The sequence below is a fragment of the Oikopleura dioica genome, chromosome 2 (assembly GCF_907165135.1).
Source record: "Oikopleura dioica chromosome 2, OKI2018_I68_1.0, whole genome shotgun sequence".
NCBI classification, from domain to species: domain Eukaryota; kingdom Metazoa; phylum Chordata; class Appendicularia; order Copelata; family Oikopleuridae; genus Oikopleura; species Oikopleura dioica.
In genome coordinates this window covers 15688954-15711437 of record NC_137292.1, presented here as the reverse complement: position 1 = coordinate 15711437, position 22484 = coordinate 15688954, and the positions used below count along the sequence as shown (strand labels likewise).

Sequence of the window (22484 nt, the reverse complement as noted above, 5' to 3'; positions counted from 1 at the left end):
TTTAGCAGAACAAAGATGACTACAATTTTAATGATTTTTAAAAAATATAAAGAAACTAAGCTCGGCAACCTGTGTAGAAAACCAGAGTTAGGGTCTAAAATAATTCTCATGAAAAGCCGCGTAGCGCCTTTTAGAAACGAAGCCGCAAAGCGGCTTCGCAAAATAAGTATTCCAATCTCTTTTCTAATTTTTGCGAAGCCGCTTCGCGGCTCCGTTTTAAAAGCCGCTACGCGGCTTTTCACTGAAGATCTTTCAGGCCCTGACTCAGGTTTTCTACACAGGTTTTCGGAATCAAAAATAAAATGAACTGAAAAAGCCGCACGCGGTTTTTACAACATACGAAAATTTGTGAAAAAGCCGATTGCGGCTTTTTTGTAAAGATGAAAATTTGTATTAAAAAGCAGATTGAAAGCCGCAAGCGGCTTATTAATTTTGGTCAAGATTTGAACTTTTTTCCCTGATTTCTAAAAAGTTGTTTGTTTGCTTGAATTTCTTTGCTTCGGCTGTCTCATCCAAAATGATAATTCCTTCAGAAAAGGTGTAAAACTGTCGCTTTTCTTTCGAACTGTCTCTCGTCCGAGATGTTTTTTCTTTCTGAAAAAACGGCTAAATCTTGATTTGAAATTCTAGCGACGGCGCTGACCAGGAAAAAGAAGCGATCAATCAAGCTCTCGCGCAGGAGCTTCAAATCAAGCATTATCGAGAACTGTTCATACCAGGTAACGAATTTTGGCTTTTACGTATTTCGGGGGTTGAATTTCAACTGCGACTTACTAAAATTTGACGAGCGGGAAAGAACCTAAAGGGCTTGATTACGTGGTTTTTGAATGATCTCATTTTTTACTTAACTCGAAATTTATCTTTCATTCAGTTATCAGCCCTTTAGATTTTTCCTTGTGACACCCTTATTTTTTCCACTTTATTTTCAATGGAACACTTTTAAATGGAAAAAATAAGGGTATCACTTCGTTAGCCAGTCTTCGGAAATAAATGATATTTTTCTACAAAAGCTTCTAAAGACTGACTAGTGAAGTGATACCCTTATTTTTTTTTCTTAAATAGTTTTTTAGCAGAGAAAATAATGTTGTCACACGGAAAAATCAAAATTTAAGTTATCAAACTGAAAATCTAGGGTTTTTTCGATAGGGATAGCATATTGACACCCTTATTTATCCTGTCTTCGGTCACCTTGAAGTGAATAAGGGTGTCAAAAGACTATGCACCGAGAATCAGTTTAAAGTTATTGCGTGCGATTTACTTGCTTGTTTCCAGAGTGACACCCTGATTTCTCCAAATAAAAGAAACACAAATACTCTCATCTTTTTTCGGAGAAATAAGGGTGTCACGACGATAGATTGATCTGCGAGGAAAAATAACATTCTGGAAACAAGCAAAAACAGTAACCGTCGATTTTCTAAATCCTGTTCTTATAACAAATCCCGCCGCGAAAATACTAACTCCCCACTTTTTCTGTTTTGCCAATTCCAATTTTCGGCCTCTCCAAAATTTCAGCTCGGTTTGAAACTAAACGTGCGGTTCAACCAAATTCTAAAAATTAACAAAAACAAAAAATCCAGCGGAAAAATGGAAAAAGCCATGTTTCCGATCGGAATTCGCCAGTTTTTAGAAAAATATTTTTGTTAAGGAAAATTTGAGAGCGGTGAACTTTTTGCTGATTTCGCGGTCGAACACTGCGGTTTTTCTGCTTCGTGAAGGAAAGTCCTTTTTCTAAAGCAGTACTGTTTTTGCTGAGTTCGGCACCCTGTGTACAAAACCTGAGTAAGGGTCCTTATTGAAGTTTCGCAGCTTTGAAAGCACCCTGACTCAGGTTTTGAGCACAGATTTTAGATTTCAGGTTCTAGCTTCTTAGAGGCTCGACAACCTGTGTAGAAACCTGAGTCAGGATTCATACGATTTTTATGAAGGCCTGACTCAGGTTTTCACATAAGCTGTCGAACGGTTCGAACCTGTAAGAAGCTAGAATATGGGCTCTTAAATGTGTGCTAAAACCTGAGTCAGGGTGCTGACGGAAAACAAGCTCTTCTCGGACCCTGACTCAGGTTTTTACACAGGTTTTCGAACCCTGATTCTAAGAAAAGGTATCGAAAAGATCTTAACCCCGATTTTATAAAGCCAAAAATTAGATTACGAAAATCTAAAAAGTGCAAACTTTCGAAGAAGAGTTCAAAAGATAAATCGCTATTTTCACAAGCCGGCAAAAAGCTAAATTTTAATGCGCTAGAAGAACCCTCTAACGAAAACGCAAATTTCAGGGCTGTGAGAAATGCGCCCGGCTGCGAGCAAATTCGATAAATTTCATCGCTAAACTCATCACTTATCAAATAAAGAGATGAAACGCAGTTGAGCAATTTTTGATATTTTATATTTCAACGAGGTTCAACGAAAGAGTAATTTATTTGAGCTACTGAAAAAAAAAACAGCGAATCAAATAAGGGGATAAGTAAGGGTCAAAGTTAGAGGGAAAATACATAATCTGAGGTTACCCTCTAAGGGGATACCCTTCATATTATAGATTTTTCTTCAAGCTTTGTTAAACTGAGTGACACCTTTATTTTTCCCGCTTAAATTTGAGAAAGATGTTTTATTTGAATTATGAGTTTGTTTCAACTATGATTTGGGGAATGAAATAAGGGTGTCACTATAATAACTTTGAAAGAAATTTAAAAGAAAATCCGAGTTGCTGATTTGAATTTGGCTTAATTAAGGGTCTTCACTTAAAAATTATTGGCCAGTCACAGTTTTGATTTTACTTCCTAATGCCATGGATACCCTTAATGTAGTGGTTTTCCTACTGTTTTCGCTCCGAAATATGGAATTCTAGCGCGCGTGGTCAACGTAATTATGCTCAGTGAGCCGTGACGCGCTCAACGCCAAGGCTTTCACTCCATCATACCTTGACAGCTCGCCCCTCTCTTTTCCAGCGTTGGCGATATGGCCAACGCCGAGTTCATACGACCAAGTCTAAGTCCGTGCCACCGATGGGTGGTGTCCTACACTATAAAAACGACTGTACCCCTATAATTTTATCATTCTTTTCCCTGACTTCACAGGTATAACATAAAATATAATATATATATTTTATTATTTTCTGCTCACACCTATCAGGGTAAATAAACACATTCGAGATTGATTCCCGTGTTCCAATTACTTTCAGTATAAAACCACCATATATTTTGGTGACTGAAATAATCGGTACGCCCAACAAGAGAGATATAAAAGAGAAACTAGAGATAAATTTCCCGTGAAATTATCAATGACGATCCGCGAATATATACTTATATATCTTTATTTATTCGATAAAATGGGCATTGTTTTGAATCCTTAGGCAATTTTACCCGATTTTCTCGATAAATATGATAAAAAGTTTTACTTCCGGAAAAAGTTGATATTTTTTTTAATTCGAAAAAACGGAATCTCATTGCTTTCAAAAATCCCCGACCTCAACCGGAAATCAAACTGATGATCAAATCCATGAAAACGACAACTTAAAATCAAAGTGTACTTCATGAAAATTACCAATCAAATGATCGCTCATCTAAGAAGAAATCATCAAGGTCGTCATGTTTCGAATCCTGACAAAAGAAAATCAAAGTTCCCTCATTGTAATAACCCTTCTGGGAAAAGTTAAGATTTGAATATACTTATTCATTCCAAAGAGATGGCGAAATTCGTGTACGGTTCGTAACAGCTCAACCTTGGCTCTTGGAACTGCTCAAACGGGAAAAATTATTACTCAATCTTCGAAATATTGCTCAGCGTGCTACAGAATGATCTATCCTGAAAAACAGAATATTATCGCCGCTGATGATCAATCAAACTCAAAACATTCACAGCTCTGCTCGAAGCTCGAAAAATCGTCTTTATTGCATCTAATGATATAAAAAAAGATATCAAAAATTATGAGACGAAAAATTAACGAATGACGAAAAAATTTATGATGAGAAAAATGACGGAAATTTCATCACGAGCGCAATACAAATTTGGTTTTAAATATCTTGCTTAATGGACTCCAATATGCTGCTCATCAATTTTGGTTGCAGTAGAACAAGCATCCGCTCAGATGTTTCCGCTCTTCTATTTGCACCTTTCATCAAGAACCGTCAAATGTGCCACAAAAGTGTGCAAATTTTTAATTGTGAGAACGCTCGACTCACTCATTGAGGCCACACTTTTATCTTCATCACCAAAGTCAAGCTGAACCTGCTCGTCGTTCAGAAAGTCACATGTCCAATAATGGTTGGTATGGACCCGCTCTAATATAACAGTCGGAGATAATTCGCTCAATCTCCGAAATGAAGCCATACTTGTTAACGATCCCAACTCATCAGACGTTAAAAAAAAGAGATATATTATAATGACTCTGGTGAAGAAAACAATAATAACAACGAGTTATGTGGAAATGATTATTTGCTCGATAAAATGTCTTCACGAATATTGGATAAATCGCTCCAAAATTAAGGCTTATTAATAAGAATTCGTTAAAAAGATGGATCACAAAGAATTCCTTCTCTGCTCTGAGAAGCTAAAAAAAAACTGGACATCCAAATTATGGCTACTGCTCGCAATGCCTGTCTACTCACGAGAAGCTTTTAACTCAAATATCACAAGCTCTCTTTTCTCGTGATCAACTTGTTCTCCAATAATCGCACGTTGACGATTGAAAACGAAACTTGCACATTGCTCACGCTAGAAATCATTAGCCAGTGCAACTGCTCAGAAGGTTTTTCGTCAATCATGAAAAGGAATCAGAACAATCTCCTGCTCGTGAGATATATGCATCTGATATTACCGCTCAAAGAACTTCGTCGCTCGCTCATAAGGACATAATATTCGCTCAATAACCCTTAGAAAAAGTCTTTATATATCTTGTCGATTATGCACAAACTGATTGCAATCAAATATCCAATTACGAAGAAAAATATCGGCGTCATATCAGTCTGATTCGACCGCTCAAACGAAAGACTGCCTTAAACAGAACAGAAATTATCAAGGAAGATGACGTGGCCGAATCACAAGGGAAAGTCCTAAAAGACGAAGTTAAGAACAAGTCTGAAATTAATTCTCATAAAGATCAACCGCTCCTTGTTGATAGAGATGAGATCATTCCTGCTCAGAAGAATGAAAAGAAGTTAACGAGTCATAAAGATCATAAAAAGCCAAATGATAGAGATGACTCAGCTCACGACAACGTTTGGAAAGATCGTCTCCGCTCACGACGATAGTGTTGTCCTGTGATTAGCTGCTCGACTAATCCTTTAATGGTCTAGAAGTTTTGCTCATAACTCGACCTGATTCACAGATAGCTGCTCGACTATCTCGCTCACAAATCGTCAGATTCACGACGTGGTGGTGCTCAGATATGCGTTCCCATTATCTAGCCACCGTTTACTCATAACTGGATTGCTCGCTCTCTCTGTAGTCTAAAGCCCTGCTCACACGACATCGATGTCAATTGGTTAATTGGTTCCTCACAACTTCGGCGATTCAATGCACAACTAGAAATTGGCTCATAAGAAAAATTTAACTTCCCCGATCAAGCTCAAATGGGAATCCAGCTTACTGGTAATGCTCAACCAGATCGTTATTACGAAGTTTTCATGCAGGCCTCTGTGGATTTATGTTCTCATAACACAGATAACCGCTCGAATCACAGTGGCGCTCATTAACGATCCCCTGCTCGTGAAGATCATTCGCCCAAAAATAAAAAGGGGAAAAGAAGTAGACAGAAAAATATCCATCACGAAAGGCCCAACTCACGACTTTGACTACTCCTCACTGGTCACGAAAAATCACAAGAAAAGACATCGGAATGACTTCACAACGTCCGGAAGATACACTCGATGGCGCATTTTAGCCTCAAAAAATATGGTTCTGAAAGGAGTACTGGTTGGTTCAATACTCATTTTTAGAAGAGAAAAACGCGAAAATGACCTTTCTTCAAAATGATTTCTTCCTGCTCAACAACGCTCCTCCAAAGCGACTCATTCAACGCTTTATCATTCCTGCTCTCTTTGATATCACTATTCCAATTCACTTCTTACCGAATTCAATTTCAAAAGACACTTGCAATCGCTGCTCGACTTTTTGCAAGAATTGAAAAACGAAGCTAAGTCCCTTAAAGATCACTTTCACTTTGATATCAACCACCTCCAGGAATTGCTTTTTGAAAATCATGACAGTTTGCTCAACTGGATAAGTGAGACAGCAATTCTCTATCAGCTTTTGGTCGATAAAAACACTCGCATCGAATTGGTGAAAAAAATTTCAAACAATCTATGAAAAACGATATTACACCTCAAGGATCGCTTTCAAATTTCTAGAAGCCGATTCAAAATCGTTTTCCGACCAGCTCGAATATGCGAGGACTCACATCAAAATTTTCACAGATGATCTTGCTCACAATTACTCGACTTACCGAATCGATCATGCAGAAACTTCACATTCGGAATCTCTACAAGTCGAAAACTCCATCCAGCACAATTCTCTACCAGAAAATGTTTGGGACTTAATTGAAGAACAGTAAAAATTTCTACGCTCAACGGACGCTTCGCTTCAAAAATAAAAAGGGGAAAATATGTAGTGGTTTTCCTACTGTTTTCGCTCCGAAATATGGAATTCTAGCGCGCGTGGTCAACGTAATTATGCTCAGTGAGCCGTGACGCGCTCAACGCCAAGGCTTTCACTCCATCATACCTTGACAGCTCGCCCCTCTCTTTTCCAGCGTTGGCGATATGGCCAACGCCGAGTTCATACGACCAAGTCTAAGTCCGTGCCACCGATGGGTGGTGTCCTACACTATAAAAACGACTGTACCCCTATAATTTTATCATTCTTTTCCCTGACTTCACAGGTATAACATAAAATATAATATATATATTTTATTATTTTCTGCTCACACCTATCAGGGTAAATAAACACATTCGAGATTGATTCCCGTGTTCCAATTACTTTCAGTATAAAACCACCATATTAAGTAATCGTCGTTTCTAGGAATCAGTTACCCAACGTTGCCGACAATTTTCCCGCTGCTGCGTCACGCCGAGCACTGGGTGTAGCTTCCCCTCGCTGCATAAAGACATCTGAACAGGAAAGCTCTGGAATATTTTTTCATCGATTTTTCGCTTTTCAAAAAAGAGCGGACTTGAAAAAAGTGGACTGTCTGTGTCACGTAAGCTGAATTTTGACAAATTCGGAAATTCAAAGATTCGTGTTCGCATCTTTCAGAATTTGCGCGAGAAATTCAGGACGCAATCGAGATCTGAGAGTTATACGGAGGAAATAACAGATACATCTTACTTACTGGAGATTATTAAGGGCCTCCCATCAATAATTGCTTTCTAAAAAATGAGAGCAAGAAATTTTATCAGTTAATTATGAAATAAATGGATTTTCAAAGAATTTTTACCGTAATTTTTAAGGGTGGGAGTCCCTTAATTTAACTTTTGAAAAAGTAGCCGCGCGCGACTTTAAGGGTAGGGTCCCCGTACAGGGTCAAGTCTCAGAATCGGGTTTTGACCACTTTTTCTGAATCTCTATGAAATTCTGAGCAAAAAACTCCTTATGAGAATTATCTCTATCTCAACCCATTTTCGCATAAATTGCAATTCAAAATGGCGAAAATTAGTGCATTTTGGCTAAAAGGCGGAAATTTTAAAATTTTTACAATTTTTGGTCGTTATGTTAGGGTGTCATATGATACCTTTTTGGAAAGCCTACGTTCAGGACATCTATATGCGATGAGAACGGCGCCTTTTGGGCTATGCCCGCAAGGCAATTCACGGAGTCAAAGGGACAGAAAATGGGTACCTTCGTACTTTAAAATTTTTAACATAGAAAATTTTGACCAATTGAAAAAAGCTCGTGTCATTTTCAAGATTAGGGTCCAAACTTTACCCTACAAAAGAATCGAGTGGGTTTTCATTGCTCACTTTGGAGGAGAGTCGCCCTGAATATTGGCTATTTTCGCGATTTTTCGCTGAGACGACAACTTTGAGCGAACCGCACATGACTTTTCTCTTGGAATTTCGAAAAAAGCTCGTGTTAATCAGAAGATCTAAGATTGAACTTTCATTTGAGCCATTACACGCCTTCTTAGCATTGATAGGTTCGGAAGAGAGTCTCGCTGCTTTGGGCCTGTACGGGGACCCTACCCTTAATACACGAAAAGTAATCATTTTTCCATGTTTTTTATTGTTTCGAGCTATTTTTTTGAAAATGGCGCTGTTTGATTTTCCTTTCTTCTGATTGGTCGATCAAACAGCGCCATCTTCTGGAAAATACGGCAAACTCGATATTATGATCTGGTTGAACAAGAAAACCAACGGTGGGCTGAGAACCTGACCGAAAACCTGAGTCAGCTTTCTGGGGTAGCCTGACTCAGGTTTTTACATCAAGCACCGACCCAAACGCAATTTTCTCTTTTTTTAAATAATCCAGAGCTCAAGAAAAGCATTGTTTCAAAAAGTTCATCAACAACAAAAAAACGCTTCAACAGTCAGGCCAGGTTCTCTCTCTTATTTTCTCAACAAAAGAAAACATGACGATTACAGTAAAACTTAGAAAGTGAGTCACGTTGAGTTTTGTCTTTAATCCTGCTGTTTTAATCCGCGACTTACAAAAACGAGCAGAGAGTGGTTTTGCGTTTCTTTCTCACCGGGGTCAGTGCATTACTCCTGTTTGCGTCTTAGCCGGTTTCTTTCAAAAAATCAGGAGAGAGAAAGAGCGAAAGAGAACCTAAACAAAGATTTGTGTAATAACGAGACTTTGAGAGGGTCGAATGCTGCTGTGGAGAAAAATGTCAACAACTGTATATAGAAATTTTAAAAGAGTTACTTTTTTAGATCAAAATTTAACAAATAGAGATTCCGAATCATTTTTATCCTTTAGATAAGTTTCGAAAAATGTTTTCAGGCCAAAAATCACTTTTAAGGACCCCCGTCAACAATTTCCTTCGAAAAATCGAAAATTTCAAAACAGCCATATTTTGGCTTCTAGGTATGCCTGGAAGTTTCATCCATCATAAAAACTTGTTCGGGCGCTTTTTGACCAATAAAAATCTTAAATTTTAGCAAAATTAGGTCATTTTCGTCATTTTCGGCGAAAAAGCTAATTTTCAAACGCGATTTTCGGGGTGTTAGAGTCGAGATAGACCCCCAAAAATGAAGCCTCAAAATCGTTTTTTGGCCCGTAGAATCCATTTCCGGGGTCAAAATTTTAAAATTCGGAAAATAAATTTTTCGAAAATTGTTGACGGTAACTGTTAGTGCCATCTTCACCGCCGTCTCAAACCGAGTCGAACGGTATATGTATCTCTTGAAAATTCTAGAGTTTCGGGTACTTCCGGTCAAATTTACGAAATTCTAGTTTTCCACTGCCGTTTTTGATACAGAAATGGTACTATGGCATATAGCATATCAAAATGACCGCTAGGACGTGAGGAGTGCAGGGGTCTCAAAAAATAAGTACTTTTGCAAAGAAAAGTACCTAAAAATAATTATTTTGTGATTTTTAGCACTTAAAATATCAATAATGATTTTTTCGGGCAGAAAGCAGATGGATAATCAAGTTTTATCTCTTATAAATAAATCTACAAAGAAAACTATATTTAAATCGAAAATTTCTTGAAATTTGATATTTTTAGTGCTTAAAAATCACAAAATAATTATTTTTAGGTACTTTTCTTTGCAAAAGTACTTATTTTTTGAGACCCCTGCACTCCTCACGTCCTAGCGGTCATTTTGATATGCTATATGCCATAGTACCATTTCTGTATCAAAAACGGCAGTGGAAAACTAGAATTTCGTAAATTTGACCGGAAGTACCCGAAACTCTAGAATTTTCAAGAGATACATACAGCCGGAGTCCAAAATAAGGGACTTTTTCGGTCCCGAATTTTCGAAAAAGTCCCTTAAATTGGTTCAATTTAACATTAGAAACATACAAAACAGGGCGCAGATTTTCGGCGTTTCGAGCCAAAAGTCCCTTATCTTGGTGTCCCTTATTTTGGACTCCGGCTGTTTACCGTTCGACTCGGTTTGAGACGGCGGTGAAGATGGCACTAACAGTTAAAAAGTGATTTTTGGCCTGAAAACATTTTTCGAAACTTATCTTAAAATAATTATCGATAATTAAGGGTATCTTCTACTGTATCTAAAATTTCTGCGACAAGATTTACGTAGGCGGCTAATCGACAACTGATTGGCTCGTTTCCCAAACTAAACAATAATGGCCACCAGAGGGCGCAATTCATATATCAAGCCAATCAGAAGAGAGTTAGCCAATAAAAATGCGCTGGTGGCTAGTTCTCTTCTGATTGGCTGAATAAATAGAGTGCGCCACCTGTAGACCATAAAAGCAGAGTTGCAAATTTGCTGAGCTGAGTGAGCTGAGCTGGCTGAGTGAGCTGATTTGGAAAAAGCCAATCAGCTGTCGATTCGCCTCCTTCGCAAATTTTGTAGCTGATATTTTTAAACAAGGTAAACTTTCCCTTCTATTATCGAATTTTTCTAAAAAACGCTGTTATGAAAAAGCCCCGTTTTTCATCGTGCGATAGCCTAATTCCCTGGGCTCTTTTGCGAGCAAAAACGCTTGCTGATATTTTTGGGGTGGGAGCAGTTAAGCGTTTTATCATGCATTGAGGTGGTTAGAAGGCGCTTCGGAACGATAAACAATTTTACAGCCGTTGATTTTTGACTTAGCCGGCGATTTTCATCGACTTTGTCAGACAACTAAACTTTCTAATTTTATAATTTTCGATCCACTAAAGGAACTCTTTTTAAAAGCGACGAAAATAGCCAGCAGCGACTGTAAATACTGTTATTCCTCTCTCAAACGAAAAAAAACAAACAAACAAAACTTCAAAACAAAACAAAACAAAAAATCTGACTGTCAAAAAAACTGTTCAAAATAAACTAAAAAAGAAGCGTTTTCAAAAAAGCCTTTTTTCTTTTGTACTTATGTATATTTATTAGAAGCTTTTCGATCAAAGGATCATCATCAGTAACTAAAAGTTTCACAAACTTTTTTCTTTTGTTCAAAACAGCTTCTAAAGCGAGCAAGTCTCTCTAACGCACAACAGCAGGTCAAAACAGGTCAGGTGTCTTGGAGAGTGCACAACACTGGAAAACAGCGCTAGAAACAAAGAAGCCAGCGCTTTCGCGAAATTGGCTCTGGCGCTTTTGGGTGGGGAAACGATCAAATTCATCAGCTGGCGATTTTGAGCTTTGTTGGTAAATTTGAAGCTGTGTTTTTGGTCTTGTAAGTTTCTTGTAGTTTTCTACAGATGGAGTTTCACGTTAATTTTATAGCCAACTCATTCGTTGGCCATAATATTTGGCATTATTTTATTAGCCTCTCACAAAAGCTAGAGAACAGCCAAACTCGCTAATATTTTTCAAAATGTCAAACGAAGATAATCGATCCGTTATTTCTTTTAGATTGGGTCTCCGCCAAATTAATACTTCTTAATAAAAAAGCTACAAGAGATGTCCCATCAGAATTTCGGAATTGATAAGAGTGTACCAAGATTAAGACGTTGCCGAGCGGAAGGTGTATAAATTATACAGTATAATTTATACAATGAAAACGCCAATAGTAATGCTGAATTTCGAGCCTCAGGTTAGATTGTACCATCGGGGATGCACTTGGCAACGGGTTAAGATATAAGACGGTGACCCTTTTAAAGCACCGTTGGAGATTACAAAAACGAAGGAACAACCGATGCAGCAATGAGTTCCCAAATCAATAATTCTGTGATCCAGCCGATTCTTAAGAGAATAGATCAGCTTGAAAAAGACAATGAGACCTTTCGACTTCTTGCGTTCGATCTGCAGCAAGAAAGAAACGAGTTGAAAAAGAAAAATAGAAAATTGGAAAAAGAGTCGCTGATCTTGAGATGTTCAAAGAAACCACAGAATTGGCGAATCAGGAGCGTGATATTCAGATCGAAGATGTCCGAAAAACGACCGAGTGCTTTTTAAAAGAGATGAAAGAAGAAATCGCAGATCTCAAGCAGCTCAGAGAAAAACATAACAATAATACTGAAAGAATAACAAAAACGACTGAAGGAATTTCGAAACAAGAAGAGAAGAAGAAAAAACACCAAAACCTGTACGTAGGAAAACTTGAAACTGACTCAAAGGAAAACAAGAAAAAGACTGCTGAGATGGAAAATCTTCGTTCTTCTTTTGGGGAAAATCCTGAAATCAATGGACTTGGTTTTTCAAGGACTTGCCCGATAAACGATCCAGCCACAAAGAAGCAGCAGTGCGACGAGTTCTGAAAACAATGGCAGCTGGCTTGGGAAATAATTTCAATTTGAAGGAATTGGATAAAATCGCATTTTTATTTTTTGATTTTTGTTTGGACGCGATTTTCATCCAGAATAAAATTTAATCAATTCAAAAATTTAGAAGTGACGGAAGCTGGCTGGACAATACGACATCAATCAAGCGACAAAAGCTACGGCGGCGACGGGCAATTCTGGAAACTGTGGCTTACTTTCAACGGTATTGATTTTTGAATTTGAGAGTTTTATTTTAAGAAAACGCGTCGACTTTCAAGCCGACGCGGACGATATTGACTTGTATGATGGGAAGAGCTACAACTCGGCGAAAAAGTTGACGCCAGATTCAACCGGAATGGTCAAACACAAAGGAGATTCGTCTTTTGTCCGCTGGAATATAAGAATACGAAAATAATCATCATGTAAATTTCTTATTTCAAATAAACTTACAAAAACTCAAAATTTTTCCAGCTGCGTGTTTTCACCTTGACGGTAATAATCCGCCAAAAACTCCTTCCCTCGGCTTATCCTGGCACGATCTTGGTTATTTTGAAAACGCGGCCTAGCTACAGTGAAAACCGCTGGTTTGGGACACCTAAAAATCCTTCTGGTTTGGGACACCCGGGCGAATTAACGATCAAAGGCACGCGCCCACGGGGTGTTTTTAAACTTACCGCTTTACCCCGAAAGCAAAAGTGGCGCGCGAGAGCAAAAGTGAAAATACTTCTAGTTTGGGACACGTGGGTGGACTAGGGGTGTCCCAGACCAGCGGTTTTTACTGTACGTTTTTCCGTCTTTATCCCCAACCAACCAAAATTGGGAAAAATGGACGTGGTCTTCCTTTTCGTTTATAACTGGCTTTAAAATACTAAAACAAAGATTTGAGTCATTTTTTTACTGAAAACCTGTGTAAAAAGCCTGAGTCAGGCTCTCAGGAGCGAAAATGAAAAGCCGCAGCTTTTTAATAAACGAAGCCGAAAAACAGATTCGCCAATATTTTGCGGATTCGATTAAAAAATAGCCATTACGCGGCTTTTCATTTTTGTTCTTCTGAACCTGACTCAGGTTTTTTACACAGGTTGCAAAGCCCAGTTTTCCGACTGCTCTCCTTTCCGCTTTTCCGGCAGATTTTGAACTCTAGTTGAGCCGAAATTAGAAGGTCACGAAACTTTAATATCGAGTGAACGAGTTTATGCGTTTAATACAGGATGCTCTACTGTCGGGCGCGATTACGTCTCTCTCCGCGCTGCGCACTTGAAAATCAAGTGGATCAGAGCCACATCTGAAATTTTAGCTCAGCACAGCTTCTAAAATACTTTTTTAGACTTTTCCGCGAAAAGGGAAAATAAGGAGGAAAACAAAATTTTACTTGCTTTTAATTGTTTTTTTTTAGATTTTCAAAGAGAAACCCTAACTTTTTCAAAGCAAAAAAATTCCTTTCTAACAAATTCTCAAAAAATAATCCAAAGAGACACCCTTAATTTTTAACTAGAAAAAAAAATAAATAGATTTTATTTTTTGAAAATTTCAAAAAAAAATACTAAGAGATACCCTTAATTTTTGAATAAAAGAAAGTAAGAGTTCGAGTTTTTTTGGCGAAATTCCCGAATAAAATTTGCAAAGAGAACCCTTAATTTCTAAAATTAAAAAAATTGGCTGTTTAAATTTTTTCTTGCGAAATTTTTCAAAAAAATATTGTTCAACAAGCAGCGAAAAAAAAATAAAATCTGTTTTGGTAAATATAATTTCAAGTTGGATTGAAAAATAACGGAGCGGTGAAAATTAAATTTCGTTATTTTTCTCTCCCCTGAGCCGCGAATTCCCGCTTTTGGCAGATGCGGGTCCAGCTGACTGATTTCTGGAACCTTTTTTAACAAACAAAATTATTCTTTTTGCAATATGAAATTTTGACCTTTTTTGCTTCTTGAAAAAAGCAAAAAAAAAAAGAAATTTTCTGCGATATTCTGCGCGATTCACGAAGCGGATAATTTACAGGAAGTGAGGGAAGAGTAATTCTAGGCTCTGCGGCTTTTCAGGCCAGAAATAATCTCATTCTGCCACAACACTTTTTTCGTCTTACCAATAATCTTGTCACTTTTTCTTCGTAGAAAAAATAATCACAAACAGGGATCTCCAGAAGAAATACTTACACAATCGGGTTTTTCGGGAAATTTGTTTCTAAGATTCTGATTCTCGTGGACCTCCCCCTTAAGGAAAAATACTATCAAGGTTAAATATCAGGCATATTCTTAGGGTTAATAAATAAGGGTGTCACGATCTAAACTCAGAATGATAAACAAAGTTAGGGTTAGGGTTAAGGTAAGGGTTCTTTTAATTTGAAAAAATAAGGGCGTCACTATTATAATTTCAATTTTAGCTTTCTTGTGTTTTCTTTTTATCTTAAATAAATAAGGGTTAACCCTTGAAAAACCATTCCATTGGGGGTTGTCTTGAACCGACAAAAAAAAAATTCGACAAATTTTGCGAGGAAATTCTCAACCAATCAGAAGCCTGTATTCGGCTAACCGACCGATCAGCAACTGAGTAGCCGTCCACGCAAAATTTGTCGAAATTTATTGTCGAAAAATAACTTATTTTTTACAAAAAATTGATATAAAAACTGTAAATTGCGGCTTCTTTTCAAGCGAATTCCGTAATTGCAAAAATTTCCAGAGATAACCTCTGACTCGCTGGGCGTACGCGACGATTTTTATCATTACGTCTATTATCACCATCAAATCTTCCAGCATCTAATCCGTCAACACCAAAAATGAGTTGTCTGGCGTCAGCGGTGGCATAACTGCATCCGATGATTTTTTGTAACCTGGTCCGTTCTTATCTTTCGAATCACGTGCCTCGATCTGCCAGTTTTCGCGGATTTCAAAAGCGACAAAAACGGAAAAAGATAACGCCGATTTTCAGATAAATTACGAGAATCGCCGGTTCATGATCAATGAGCGCAAAAATCAGAAAAAATCGCTGAAAATTTCGAGAATAAAATTTTTCGAACGGTTTCGAAACCGCGAAATCTCTCTTTAGAATATCTATTCTGAAAATATTTTTATAAATTGAACCGCTAACATTTCGCGCGAATAGTAATTTTGCGATTTGAATGGCCTTCCAAGCCCCCAATTTAGTTTCAGTTGATCGATTTTAAAATAATATTTCGAATAAATTCCAAATAATGAGCTTCGAAATCATCATTTTTTCACGCTTGCCGTAAGTTCTATTTTCTAACTGTAATTTTTCTAAAAGAAAAATTGTCAAAAAGCGATAAACTAGGATTTCTTTCTAAGAAAAAGTCGGCTTTTGAACAAAAATTATCATATTGAGACCCTTATTTTTCGACTTTTATTGAAACATTGGCTCTCTATTTTAGATTTGACATTAATTATTTTAGGGAGCACCAGTTGATATTCAATCGAAATAATAAGGCAAAATAATGGACCATTATTAATGGTTTCAAAGTCAACTGAATTATTTATCGACTCGGGTTCCCTTAAAAATTTTGTTGTCAAATTAGAAATCAAAAAATAAGGGTGTCAATATGATAATTTCATGAGAAATTTACACCTTTTGAAAGTTCATCTGCTATTTTTTAGCGAAAATAAAATTTACCGGAAAGAAAAAATATTTTTTAAAAATATCGTCGTGGAGCTCCTTAAGTTTTTGCACCTTTTGAAAAAAAGCAAGGAAGTTACCGCGAAGCTAATTTTGGCAGGTGCTGATATTTTTCCTCGGTTGTTATTTTTGACGATTGCGAGTGGAATTGATGATCTTTAGAGTGTCTCCCTTGCTTTGTCGCCGCAGCAGGTGCCAAAGTTAGAGCTTGCTTCGGCCGCCAAATCGAATCGAAAACGCTATTTTCCGCGAAAAATATTTTCTTTTTGCTTTCACCTGGGACAGTTTTTTGCCACGCAATTTCATTCGTTTTCAAATTGCAAAATTTTTGAGATTTTGAAATTTTGAAATTTTGGCTTGGTAGTTCCAGGTCATCCCTTCTAAGCCAGTGGATTCAATTCTAAGCCCGGGAGCTGTCCTAAACTAAATTCGCCATAATTCGAGCTTCGCCGCTTCATCCCTTTTACGCTCCTGCATTTTTTCAACGCCCACTCCTTATTTTTATGTTTTTTAGAAATTTTAAAAATAAATTACAATTATTTAAAAAAAAAATCTTTAATAAGTTGTTTTTTAATTAAATATTTTGAAAAAAATATATAATTTTATAAATTTTATTTTAATAATTATTAATAAATTATACATTTTTTTTGATCAAAAATATAATCTCAAAAGTCAAAAAACAAATTCAAAAAAATTAAGATTTTGCATTTATGATTTTTATTTACTTTAAAATTGGAAATGACTTTTATCTGAATTATTTTTCAAAGTCGCGAATTTTCGGCGTAAAAATCAGATGAGCGTTAAAATGTGCAGATGCTTTGAGTTTGGATTGGTAACGTGTCTGCGCCGCGTTTGGATTGGATTTTCGCTGCTTTGAGTTAAACTATTGCGCCAAAGCTACGTCGGCTTCTGCTGCGGCTCATCCCTCTGTGTATAGCAAGAGCTGCCGGATTTACAGTTAACTGCTTTTTCGAGAAAGATGCCGTATTACAACACTCATTTTCACGAGTTGATTTTCGCCTTCTTCTTTTGATTTGAAAAGAACTCTTTCTTTCGTTTTCGATTTTGAACCCGTTTTTATCAAAAAAAAAAAACGGCGGCATTTCTAAATAAAGTGCGCCAGGCCCTTCAAACAGGGACCAAAGGGTGTGAGCTCCTTAAATCAAGTGTGTAGTCCTCGATTTACCCGATAAGTAATGGAAGGCTTTTCAGATGTTGGAGAAAAAAGAACCCTTAGGCGTGGACCAATCTGCAGAGAATTTTTTGAAAACTGAGGGAGATGAGAATTAAGGGGGTCAAGGGCATAAATCAATATTTTTAAAAAATTAACGCAGGTACACCCTTATTCTTCAGATTTGTTTTTGAGCGTTATAACCTTATTTTTGACAGAAAAAAATTAAGGGTGTCACTTTCTTATTTACGCCCAAAAGCGAAAGTAGAAAATGGTCTTTGAGCTTGACCCCCTTATTCATTGAAAAAATATCTCAAGGTCAAAAAGTGAATTTCCTCGATCACATTGGGTATCCCGCTTTTTCTGCACGTGACAATTCCAGCATCGCCGCAACAAGAATTAAGCTTCCTCGCCGCGGTCTGGCAGTTTCAACTTTCCCCGAAATCCTCGCTCGCGGTTTACAGATGTAAGTCAGATTACACTGCCCTTTTGTATTTGCTTTTTTCTTTCTAAAAGTCGTAGTCGCCCGAACTGGGCAGCTAACTCTTCTTTCTAAATCGCCTCGCTTCTGAATAAGTACACAAGCGAACTTTTTTTCAGAGTCTATTTTTTCGAGGGTTATTCTGTGAGATTCATTAAGGGGGTCTTTTTAAATTGTATCAATTATTTAGCGATATTTTAAAAATGAGATTCTGTCAGTCTTTTTCTGATCGAGGACTAATCGAGTAAATCTTTGCTATCAAAATATATTGACCGGACTTCTGGACTTGGACAGTGATGGGTCCCTTTCTGTGAAAGATAGAAAAGTTATTTTTAATTTATAATTCAATTTCAGATCGTCTTTAACCCAAGATTGGGCAAATGACGACCACTCGAATAAATATCTGTTGTAGCCTCAGAAGCTTCAGAATGGTGGTATGACCTCGAAATTCGGCCAAAAGCCTATCTCAGATAGGCTATCTGAACAATTTCCTGCCCGAGATTTTCGGTATCTTTCTTGATTTGCGTCAGAGCGCGCGGCGACTCATCGCGTTTTATCCGGCAGAGTCATTTTTCAGTCTTCCATATTTTCAAAAAACGGCAATTTCAGAACAAAGAAGCAGTTTATTTTTAACAGATGGAAGGAACTGTAATAAACGATAGATATAAGGCGGTTAGAGAGCTGAAGCCGCCCAGAGATGGCAAAATCTACTGGCTCGTCAAGGATCAGCAAAAAGGTAAAAATGAAAAAGGAAGATTATTGCTGAAATCTTTTGATAGGGAATGAGCTAAAAATGCTGAAAGGAATCGGCCTCTTCGAAGAAAAAATGAAGCAAGAAGCAAAGCTGGAGGTCGATCTTCTTCAACGACTAGGTTAGGGTTTGCAACTTTGTTTTCCGTAGGCTCTGAAATAGACAAATAGTAATATACCCGAAAAAAAGATCATCCAAATGTCGTCAAACTTCATGACAACTTTTCTTTCTCTGCTTATAACAATCTCCCATACCATGGGCTGATTCTGGAATATCCTCCTGGAGGTGATTTGGGCCAATTGATCGAAGAGAAACTTGAGAACGGTAAAGAAAAGCTCATTCTCCTTGCCATTTTATTAATCATTTTCACAGAGGGAGGTGAATTCGAAGGAGAATGGGTTGAAAACGATGCTCTTGGCATTTGTGCGCAAATTGTTCTTGCTATGAGTAAGTTAATATGCCTTTGATAAAGCGACTAACTGATTTGAAGACTACTTGCATGGCGAAAATATAACTCACCGAGACATCAAGCCGGAAAACATTCTTCTTTCTGGCGACAAGAAAGAGGTAAATTCCAAATAATAACTTCTTGGAAAATTATTAACAGATCAAAATCGCGGATTTCAACGTCTCTCGCCCCACTGACGGAACCATGAATACCGGAATGGCCGGGTCGATGGAATATCTTCCTCCAGAGAGTCTTCAAGCTCAAGGGAATGAAAATGTAACCTTTGAACACGATATTTGGGCGATGGGCGTAGTTTTTCAAATGGTCTGCACTTTCAGGAACAGTATAAAAGATTCGTTTTTTTTTTGAAATTCCTCAAAAAGACTTGTAATCTTAAACTCAATAAAGACACCCTTTCGCAACTGGAAATCTCTTCCAAACAATGAACAACATCGCTCAAAATGTAAGAAGACCTGCAGAAGTAGTTTTCCCGGCGATGGAAAGTCTGATCAAAGAATGTCTCAAAATCGACGTCAGAGAACGGGCAGCAAACGCAGCAGCTTTGATGAATCACCGCTCGATCGTCAGTTTGATAAAACAGCTTCAAAATCGAATTCAACCGAAGGACTTGGTTTTTGGAAAGAATCGGGTGGAGACGACAGAAGTTATCAACGAGCATTTGAACAAGGAGAATCTGGCGAAAATCGAAGACAATGAAAAGCTGAAGAAGACAAACGAATCCCTCGAGAAAGAAATCACTTCAATGATAGTATCGCTTGCGAAAGAAGAGTTCAATCTTTGGAAAATTGGATTTGGATTTTACAACGGCAACGACTCTTATTCTGTCCGAGATAACCACTCCGAAGCAGCAGTGCGAAGAGTGCTGAAAGCAATGGCAGAAGGACTGACGGAGTTTAATTTGAAGGAATTGGAGAATATCGCATTTATTAGTTTTTAAGATTTTTGTTTCGACGCGATTTTCATCCAAAATAAAGTTTCGTTGGGACGAAAATTTAGAAGTGTCGGAAGCTGGCTGGACAATCCGACATCAATCGAGGAACGAATACTACGGCGGTGACGGCTTCTGGAAAATGTGGATTCTTTTCAACGGTATTGATTTTTGAATTTGAGATTTTTATTTTTTAGGAAAACGCGTCGACTTTCAAGCCGACGCGGACGATATTCGCGCTGGAGATGGGAAGCGCTACAACTCGGCGAAGAAGTTGACGCCTGATCAAAATGGAATGGTCAAACTCAAAGGAAACAACTTTTATGTCCGCTGGAACATAAAAATCCTTAAATAATTCTGTACATTCTTTCTCCAAAACCAATAAAAGCTTGAAAATTTAACCCTAATTTTCCTTGTCTGGGAAAAGCAAAATCATTCAAAGTTGAGAAGCTGAGTTCTTTTCGGATAACCTTTCGTCGACTAATGACAAGCAGCCGTGTTCGCCGTGGCTTCGAATTCTTGAACACGTGACGCGCTAGAATTTGTTGACGCAACTCATTTTCATATTTTTATATTGGACGAATAAAATTGCTCAAAAATCTACTTTGACCAATTAATATCGAGGATTAAATTTTTTGAAGAAAAGCTTCTTTTCAGCGCGCAAAAGCGATATCTTCTTGTTATTAGAAGGCTTGAGCTCTGTTGAGCTGTTTCTGGGAAAGCTGGTTTAGCGGGCGACCCCAATGTGGGGGAAATAAACGCCGTTTGGATCAGGTGGCCGGCCGCGGTGTCAAAGTCAAACTTTGAGCGCCCTTCTTTCGGGGTCACGCCACCGCGCCAAAACATCGAAACATCTGGAAAGAAGCTTCCGTAACTTTTCCGCGCATTTTCAAAACAACCTTTTTCGGGAAAAGTATAGACTCTGGCGGCGCTTTGAAGAAGTCTTAGAGCGAAAAAACTCAGCATTAGAAATAACATTACTTTTATTTGTTCTAAACAAAGCGATACCCTTATTAATTTTTCAAAAGATAAAACGACAAATTTTATTTGGGAATGATAAAATAAGGGTGTCGCAATTTTATTCCTGGAGCTTTTTCAAACGAAGAGCATAACTGATCAAAAAATCACTTTCATAGTGAGACCCTTATTTTTTATATTTCGAAAAGGCGATTTCGAACTCTTATTATAATAAGGGTGTCATAGTTTTATTCATTGGGAAAGATTTTTTAACGGAGAATATAACTTTTTGACAATTAAATTTTAAAAGTGATACCCTTATTATTGACTTCAAAATACAATTTATAATTTTATCTTTTAGCATTCAGAATAAGGGTGTCACTATGTTATGAAAGATAAAGGCTTTTCTCAAAAGATAACTCTTAAAAATCAAGACAAGAAATAAGGGTATCACAATTTTATTCTCAGGGGAAGGTTTTCAACAAAGAACAGAATTTTTCAAAAAAATCACTTGCGTAGTGATACCCTTATTTTTTATTTCAAAATACAATTTGAAAATTAATCTTTTAGCATTAAAAATAAGGGTGTCAATATGTTAGGATATATAACGGCTATTCTCAAAAGAGAACTCTTAAATAATCAAGACAACAAATAAGGGTGTCACTATGATAATTCTTGTAGAAAAAAATTATTTGAAAGATCTGTTTTTGAATTGAAAAATTAGATTTCACGGTGATTTTAAAAAATTTCGTGTAGAACTTTTTCCCTGTAGTTGAAAAATTGGCGGCTTGAAAAAACAACACTTTTGAAGGGATTTGACAAGGCTGTCAGTAAGAGCATCATTTTCGGAAAAACGCGATTGCCCCGGCTTGACAAAAATTCAAAAGCAACAAGAAGCGATTTTCTTGGCGACGACAGCTGACGACTTTTTGGAACGGAGCAGAAATAAACAAACAAAAAGAACAGTCCAAAAAAGGGTTGAAAAGGAGGCTGGAGTTTTTTTTTTTTTATCAGAAGTAGTCTAAACAGAGCTTGAAAACTTGCGCAATGCGTAATTCGTCTGCTTGATAAAAAAAACGAAAACTAGAATTAGTGAAAGGTGGAAAAATAGGAAAAACTAGCTGAAGACGTTTTTAATTTTGGTCTGGAATGGAAATGTATTTTGAAAAAACACGTATTTTTTGCGTCTTCATCCAAAGAGGTATCTTAAAATTTCCGCTGTTTCTTGAAACCCAAACCCTAAATTTTATCCGAACCATTTAAGTTTCGCTAGAATCGACGATTTTCGACAAAATTCTCTCCGAGGATCTGATTGGTCTAAAATTTGACCAAAATTTTAGTCTAAAAATATGAGGAGGTGTCTGGAACCGACAAAAATTCGAAAATTTTGCGTAGAAATTTTCAACCAATCCGAAGCCTGGATCCAGTAAACCGGCCAATCAGCAGCCGAATAGCCGCCCACGCAAAATTTGTCGAAATTTTTCGTCGGTTCCAGACACCACTCCAAAAATATGGGTTTCATAATAAACCTAACCCTAACCCTAACCCTTTAAAAACCTCAATTTATCATCATTTATCTTAGCCATTATTCTAGCTCTAAATAAATACTGTTAAAAAGGCGGCATTGTGGTTTCTAAGCTTCGATTTCCACGTTTGAAAAAGCCGCTAGAAAAAAGGTCGCGGGAAAGAAAAGAAAGTGATTTTAGTAAAATTACTGTTTTGACCAGTATTTTTTAGGTTGAAAAAAGAAAGAGTGACGCTTTTTGAATTTCGGGAAAATCTGGCTCGGGAGTGCTAGGGGC

The 22484-nt window shown here is 37.3% G+C and overlaps 1 protein-coding gene across 2 annotated transcripts in view; it reads left to right on the top strand.

The window, feature by feature from the left end:
• The window catches only part of LOC145696705 (uncharacterized), a 66716-nt gene extending 59604 nt beyond the window's left edge, over nt 1–7112 (top strand). For both annotated transcript variants that reach the window (XM_081773785.1, XM_081773784.1), the window contains exons 13-14: nt 631–719; nt 7012–7112. In XM_081773785.1, coding sequence (XP_081629911.1) covers nt 631–719; nt 7012–7076 — 154 coding nt within the window. In that variant the 3' untranslated portion in view covers nt 7077–7112. The remainder of the gene's footprint in view (nt 1–630; nt 720–7011) is intronic.
• The last annotated feature ends 15372 nt before the right edge of the window (nt 7113–22484 follow it).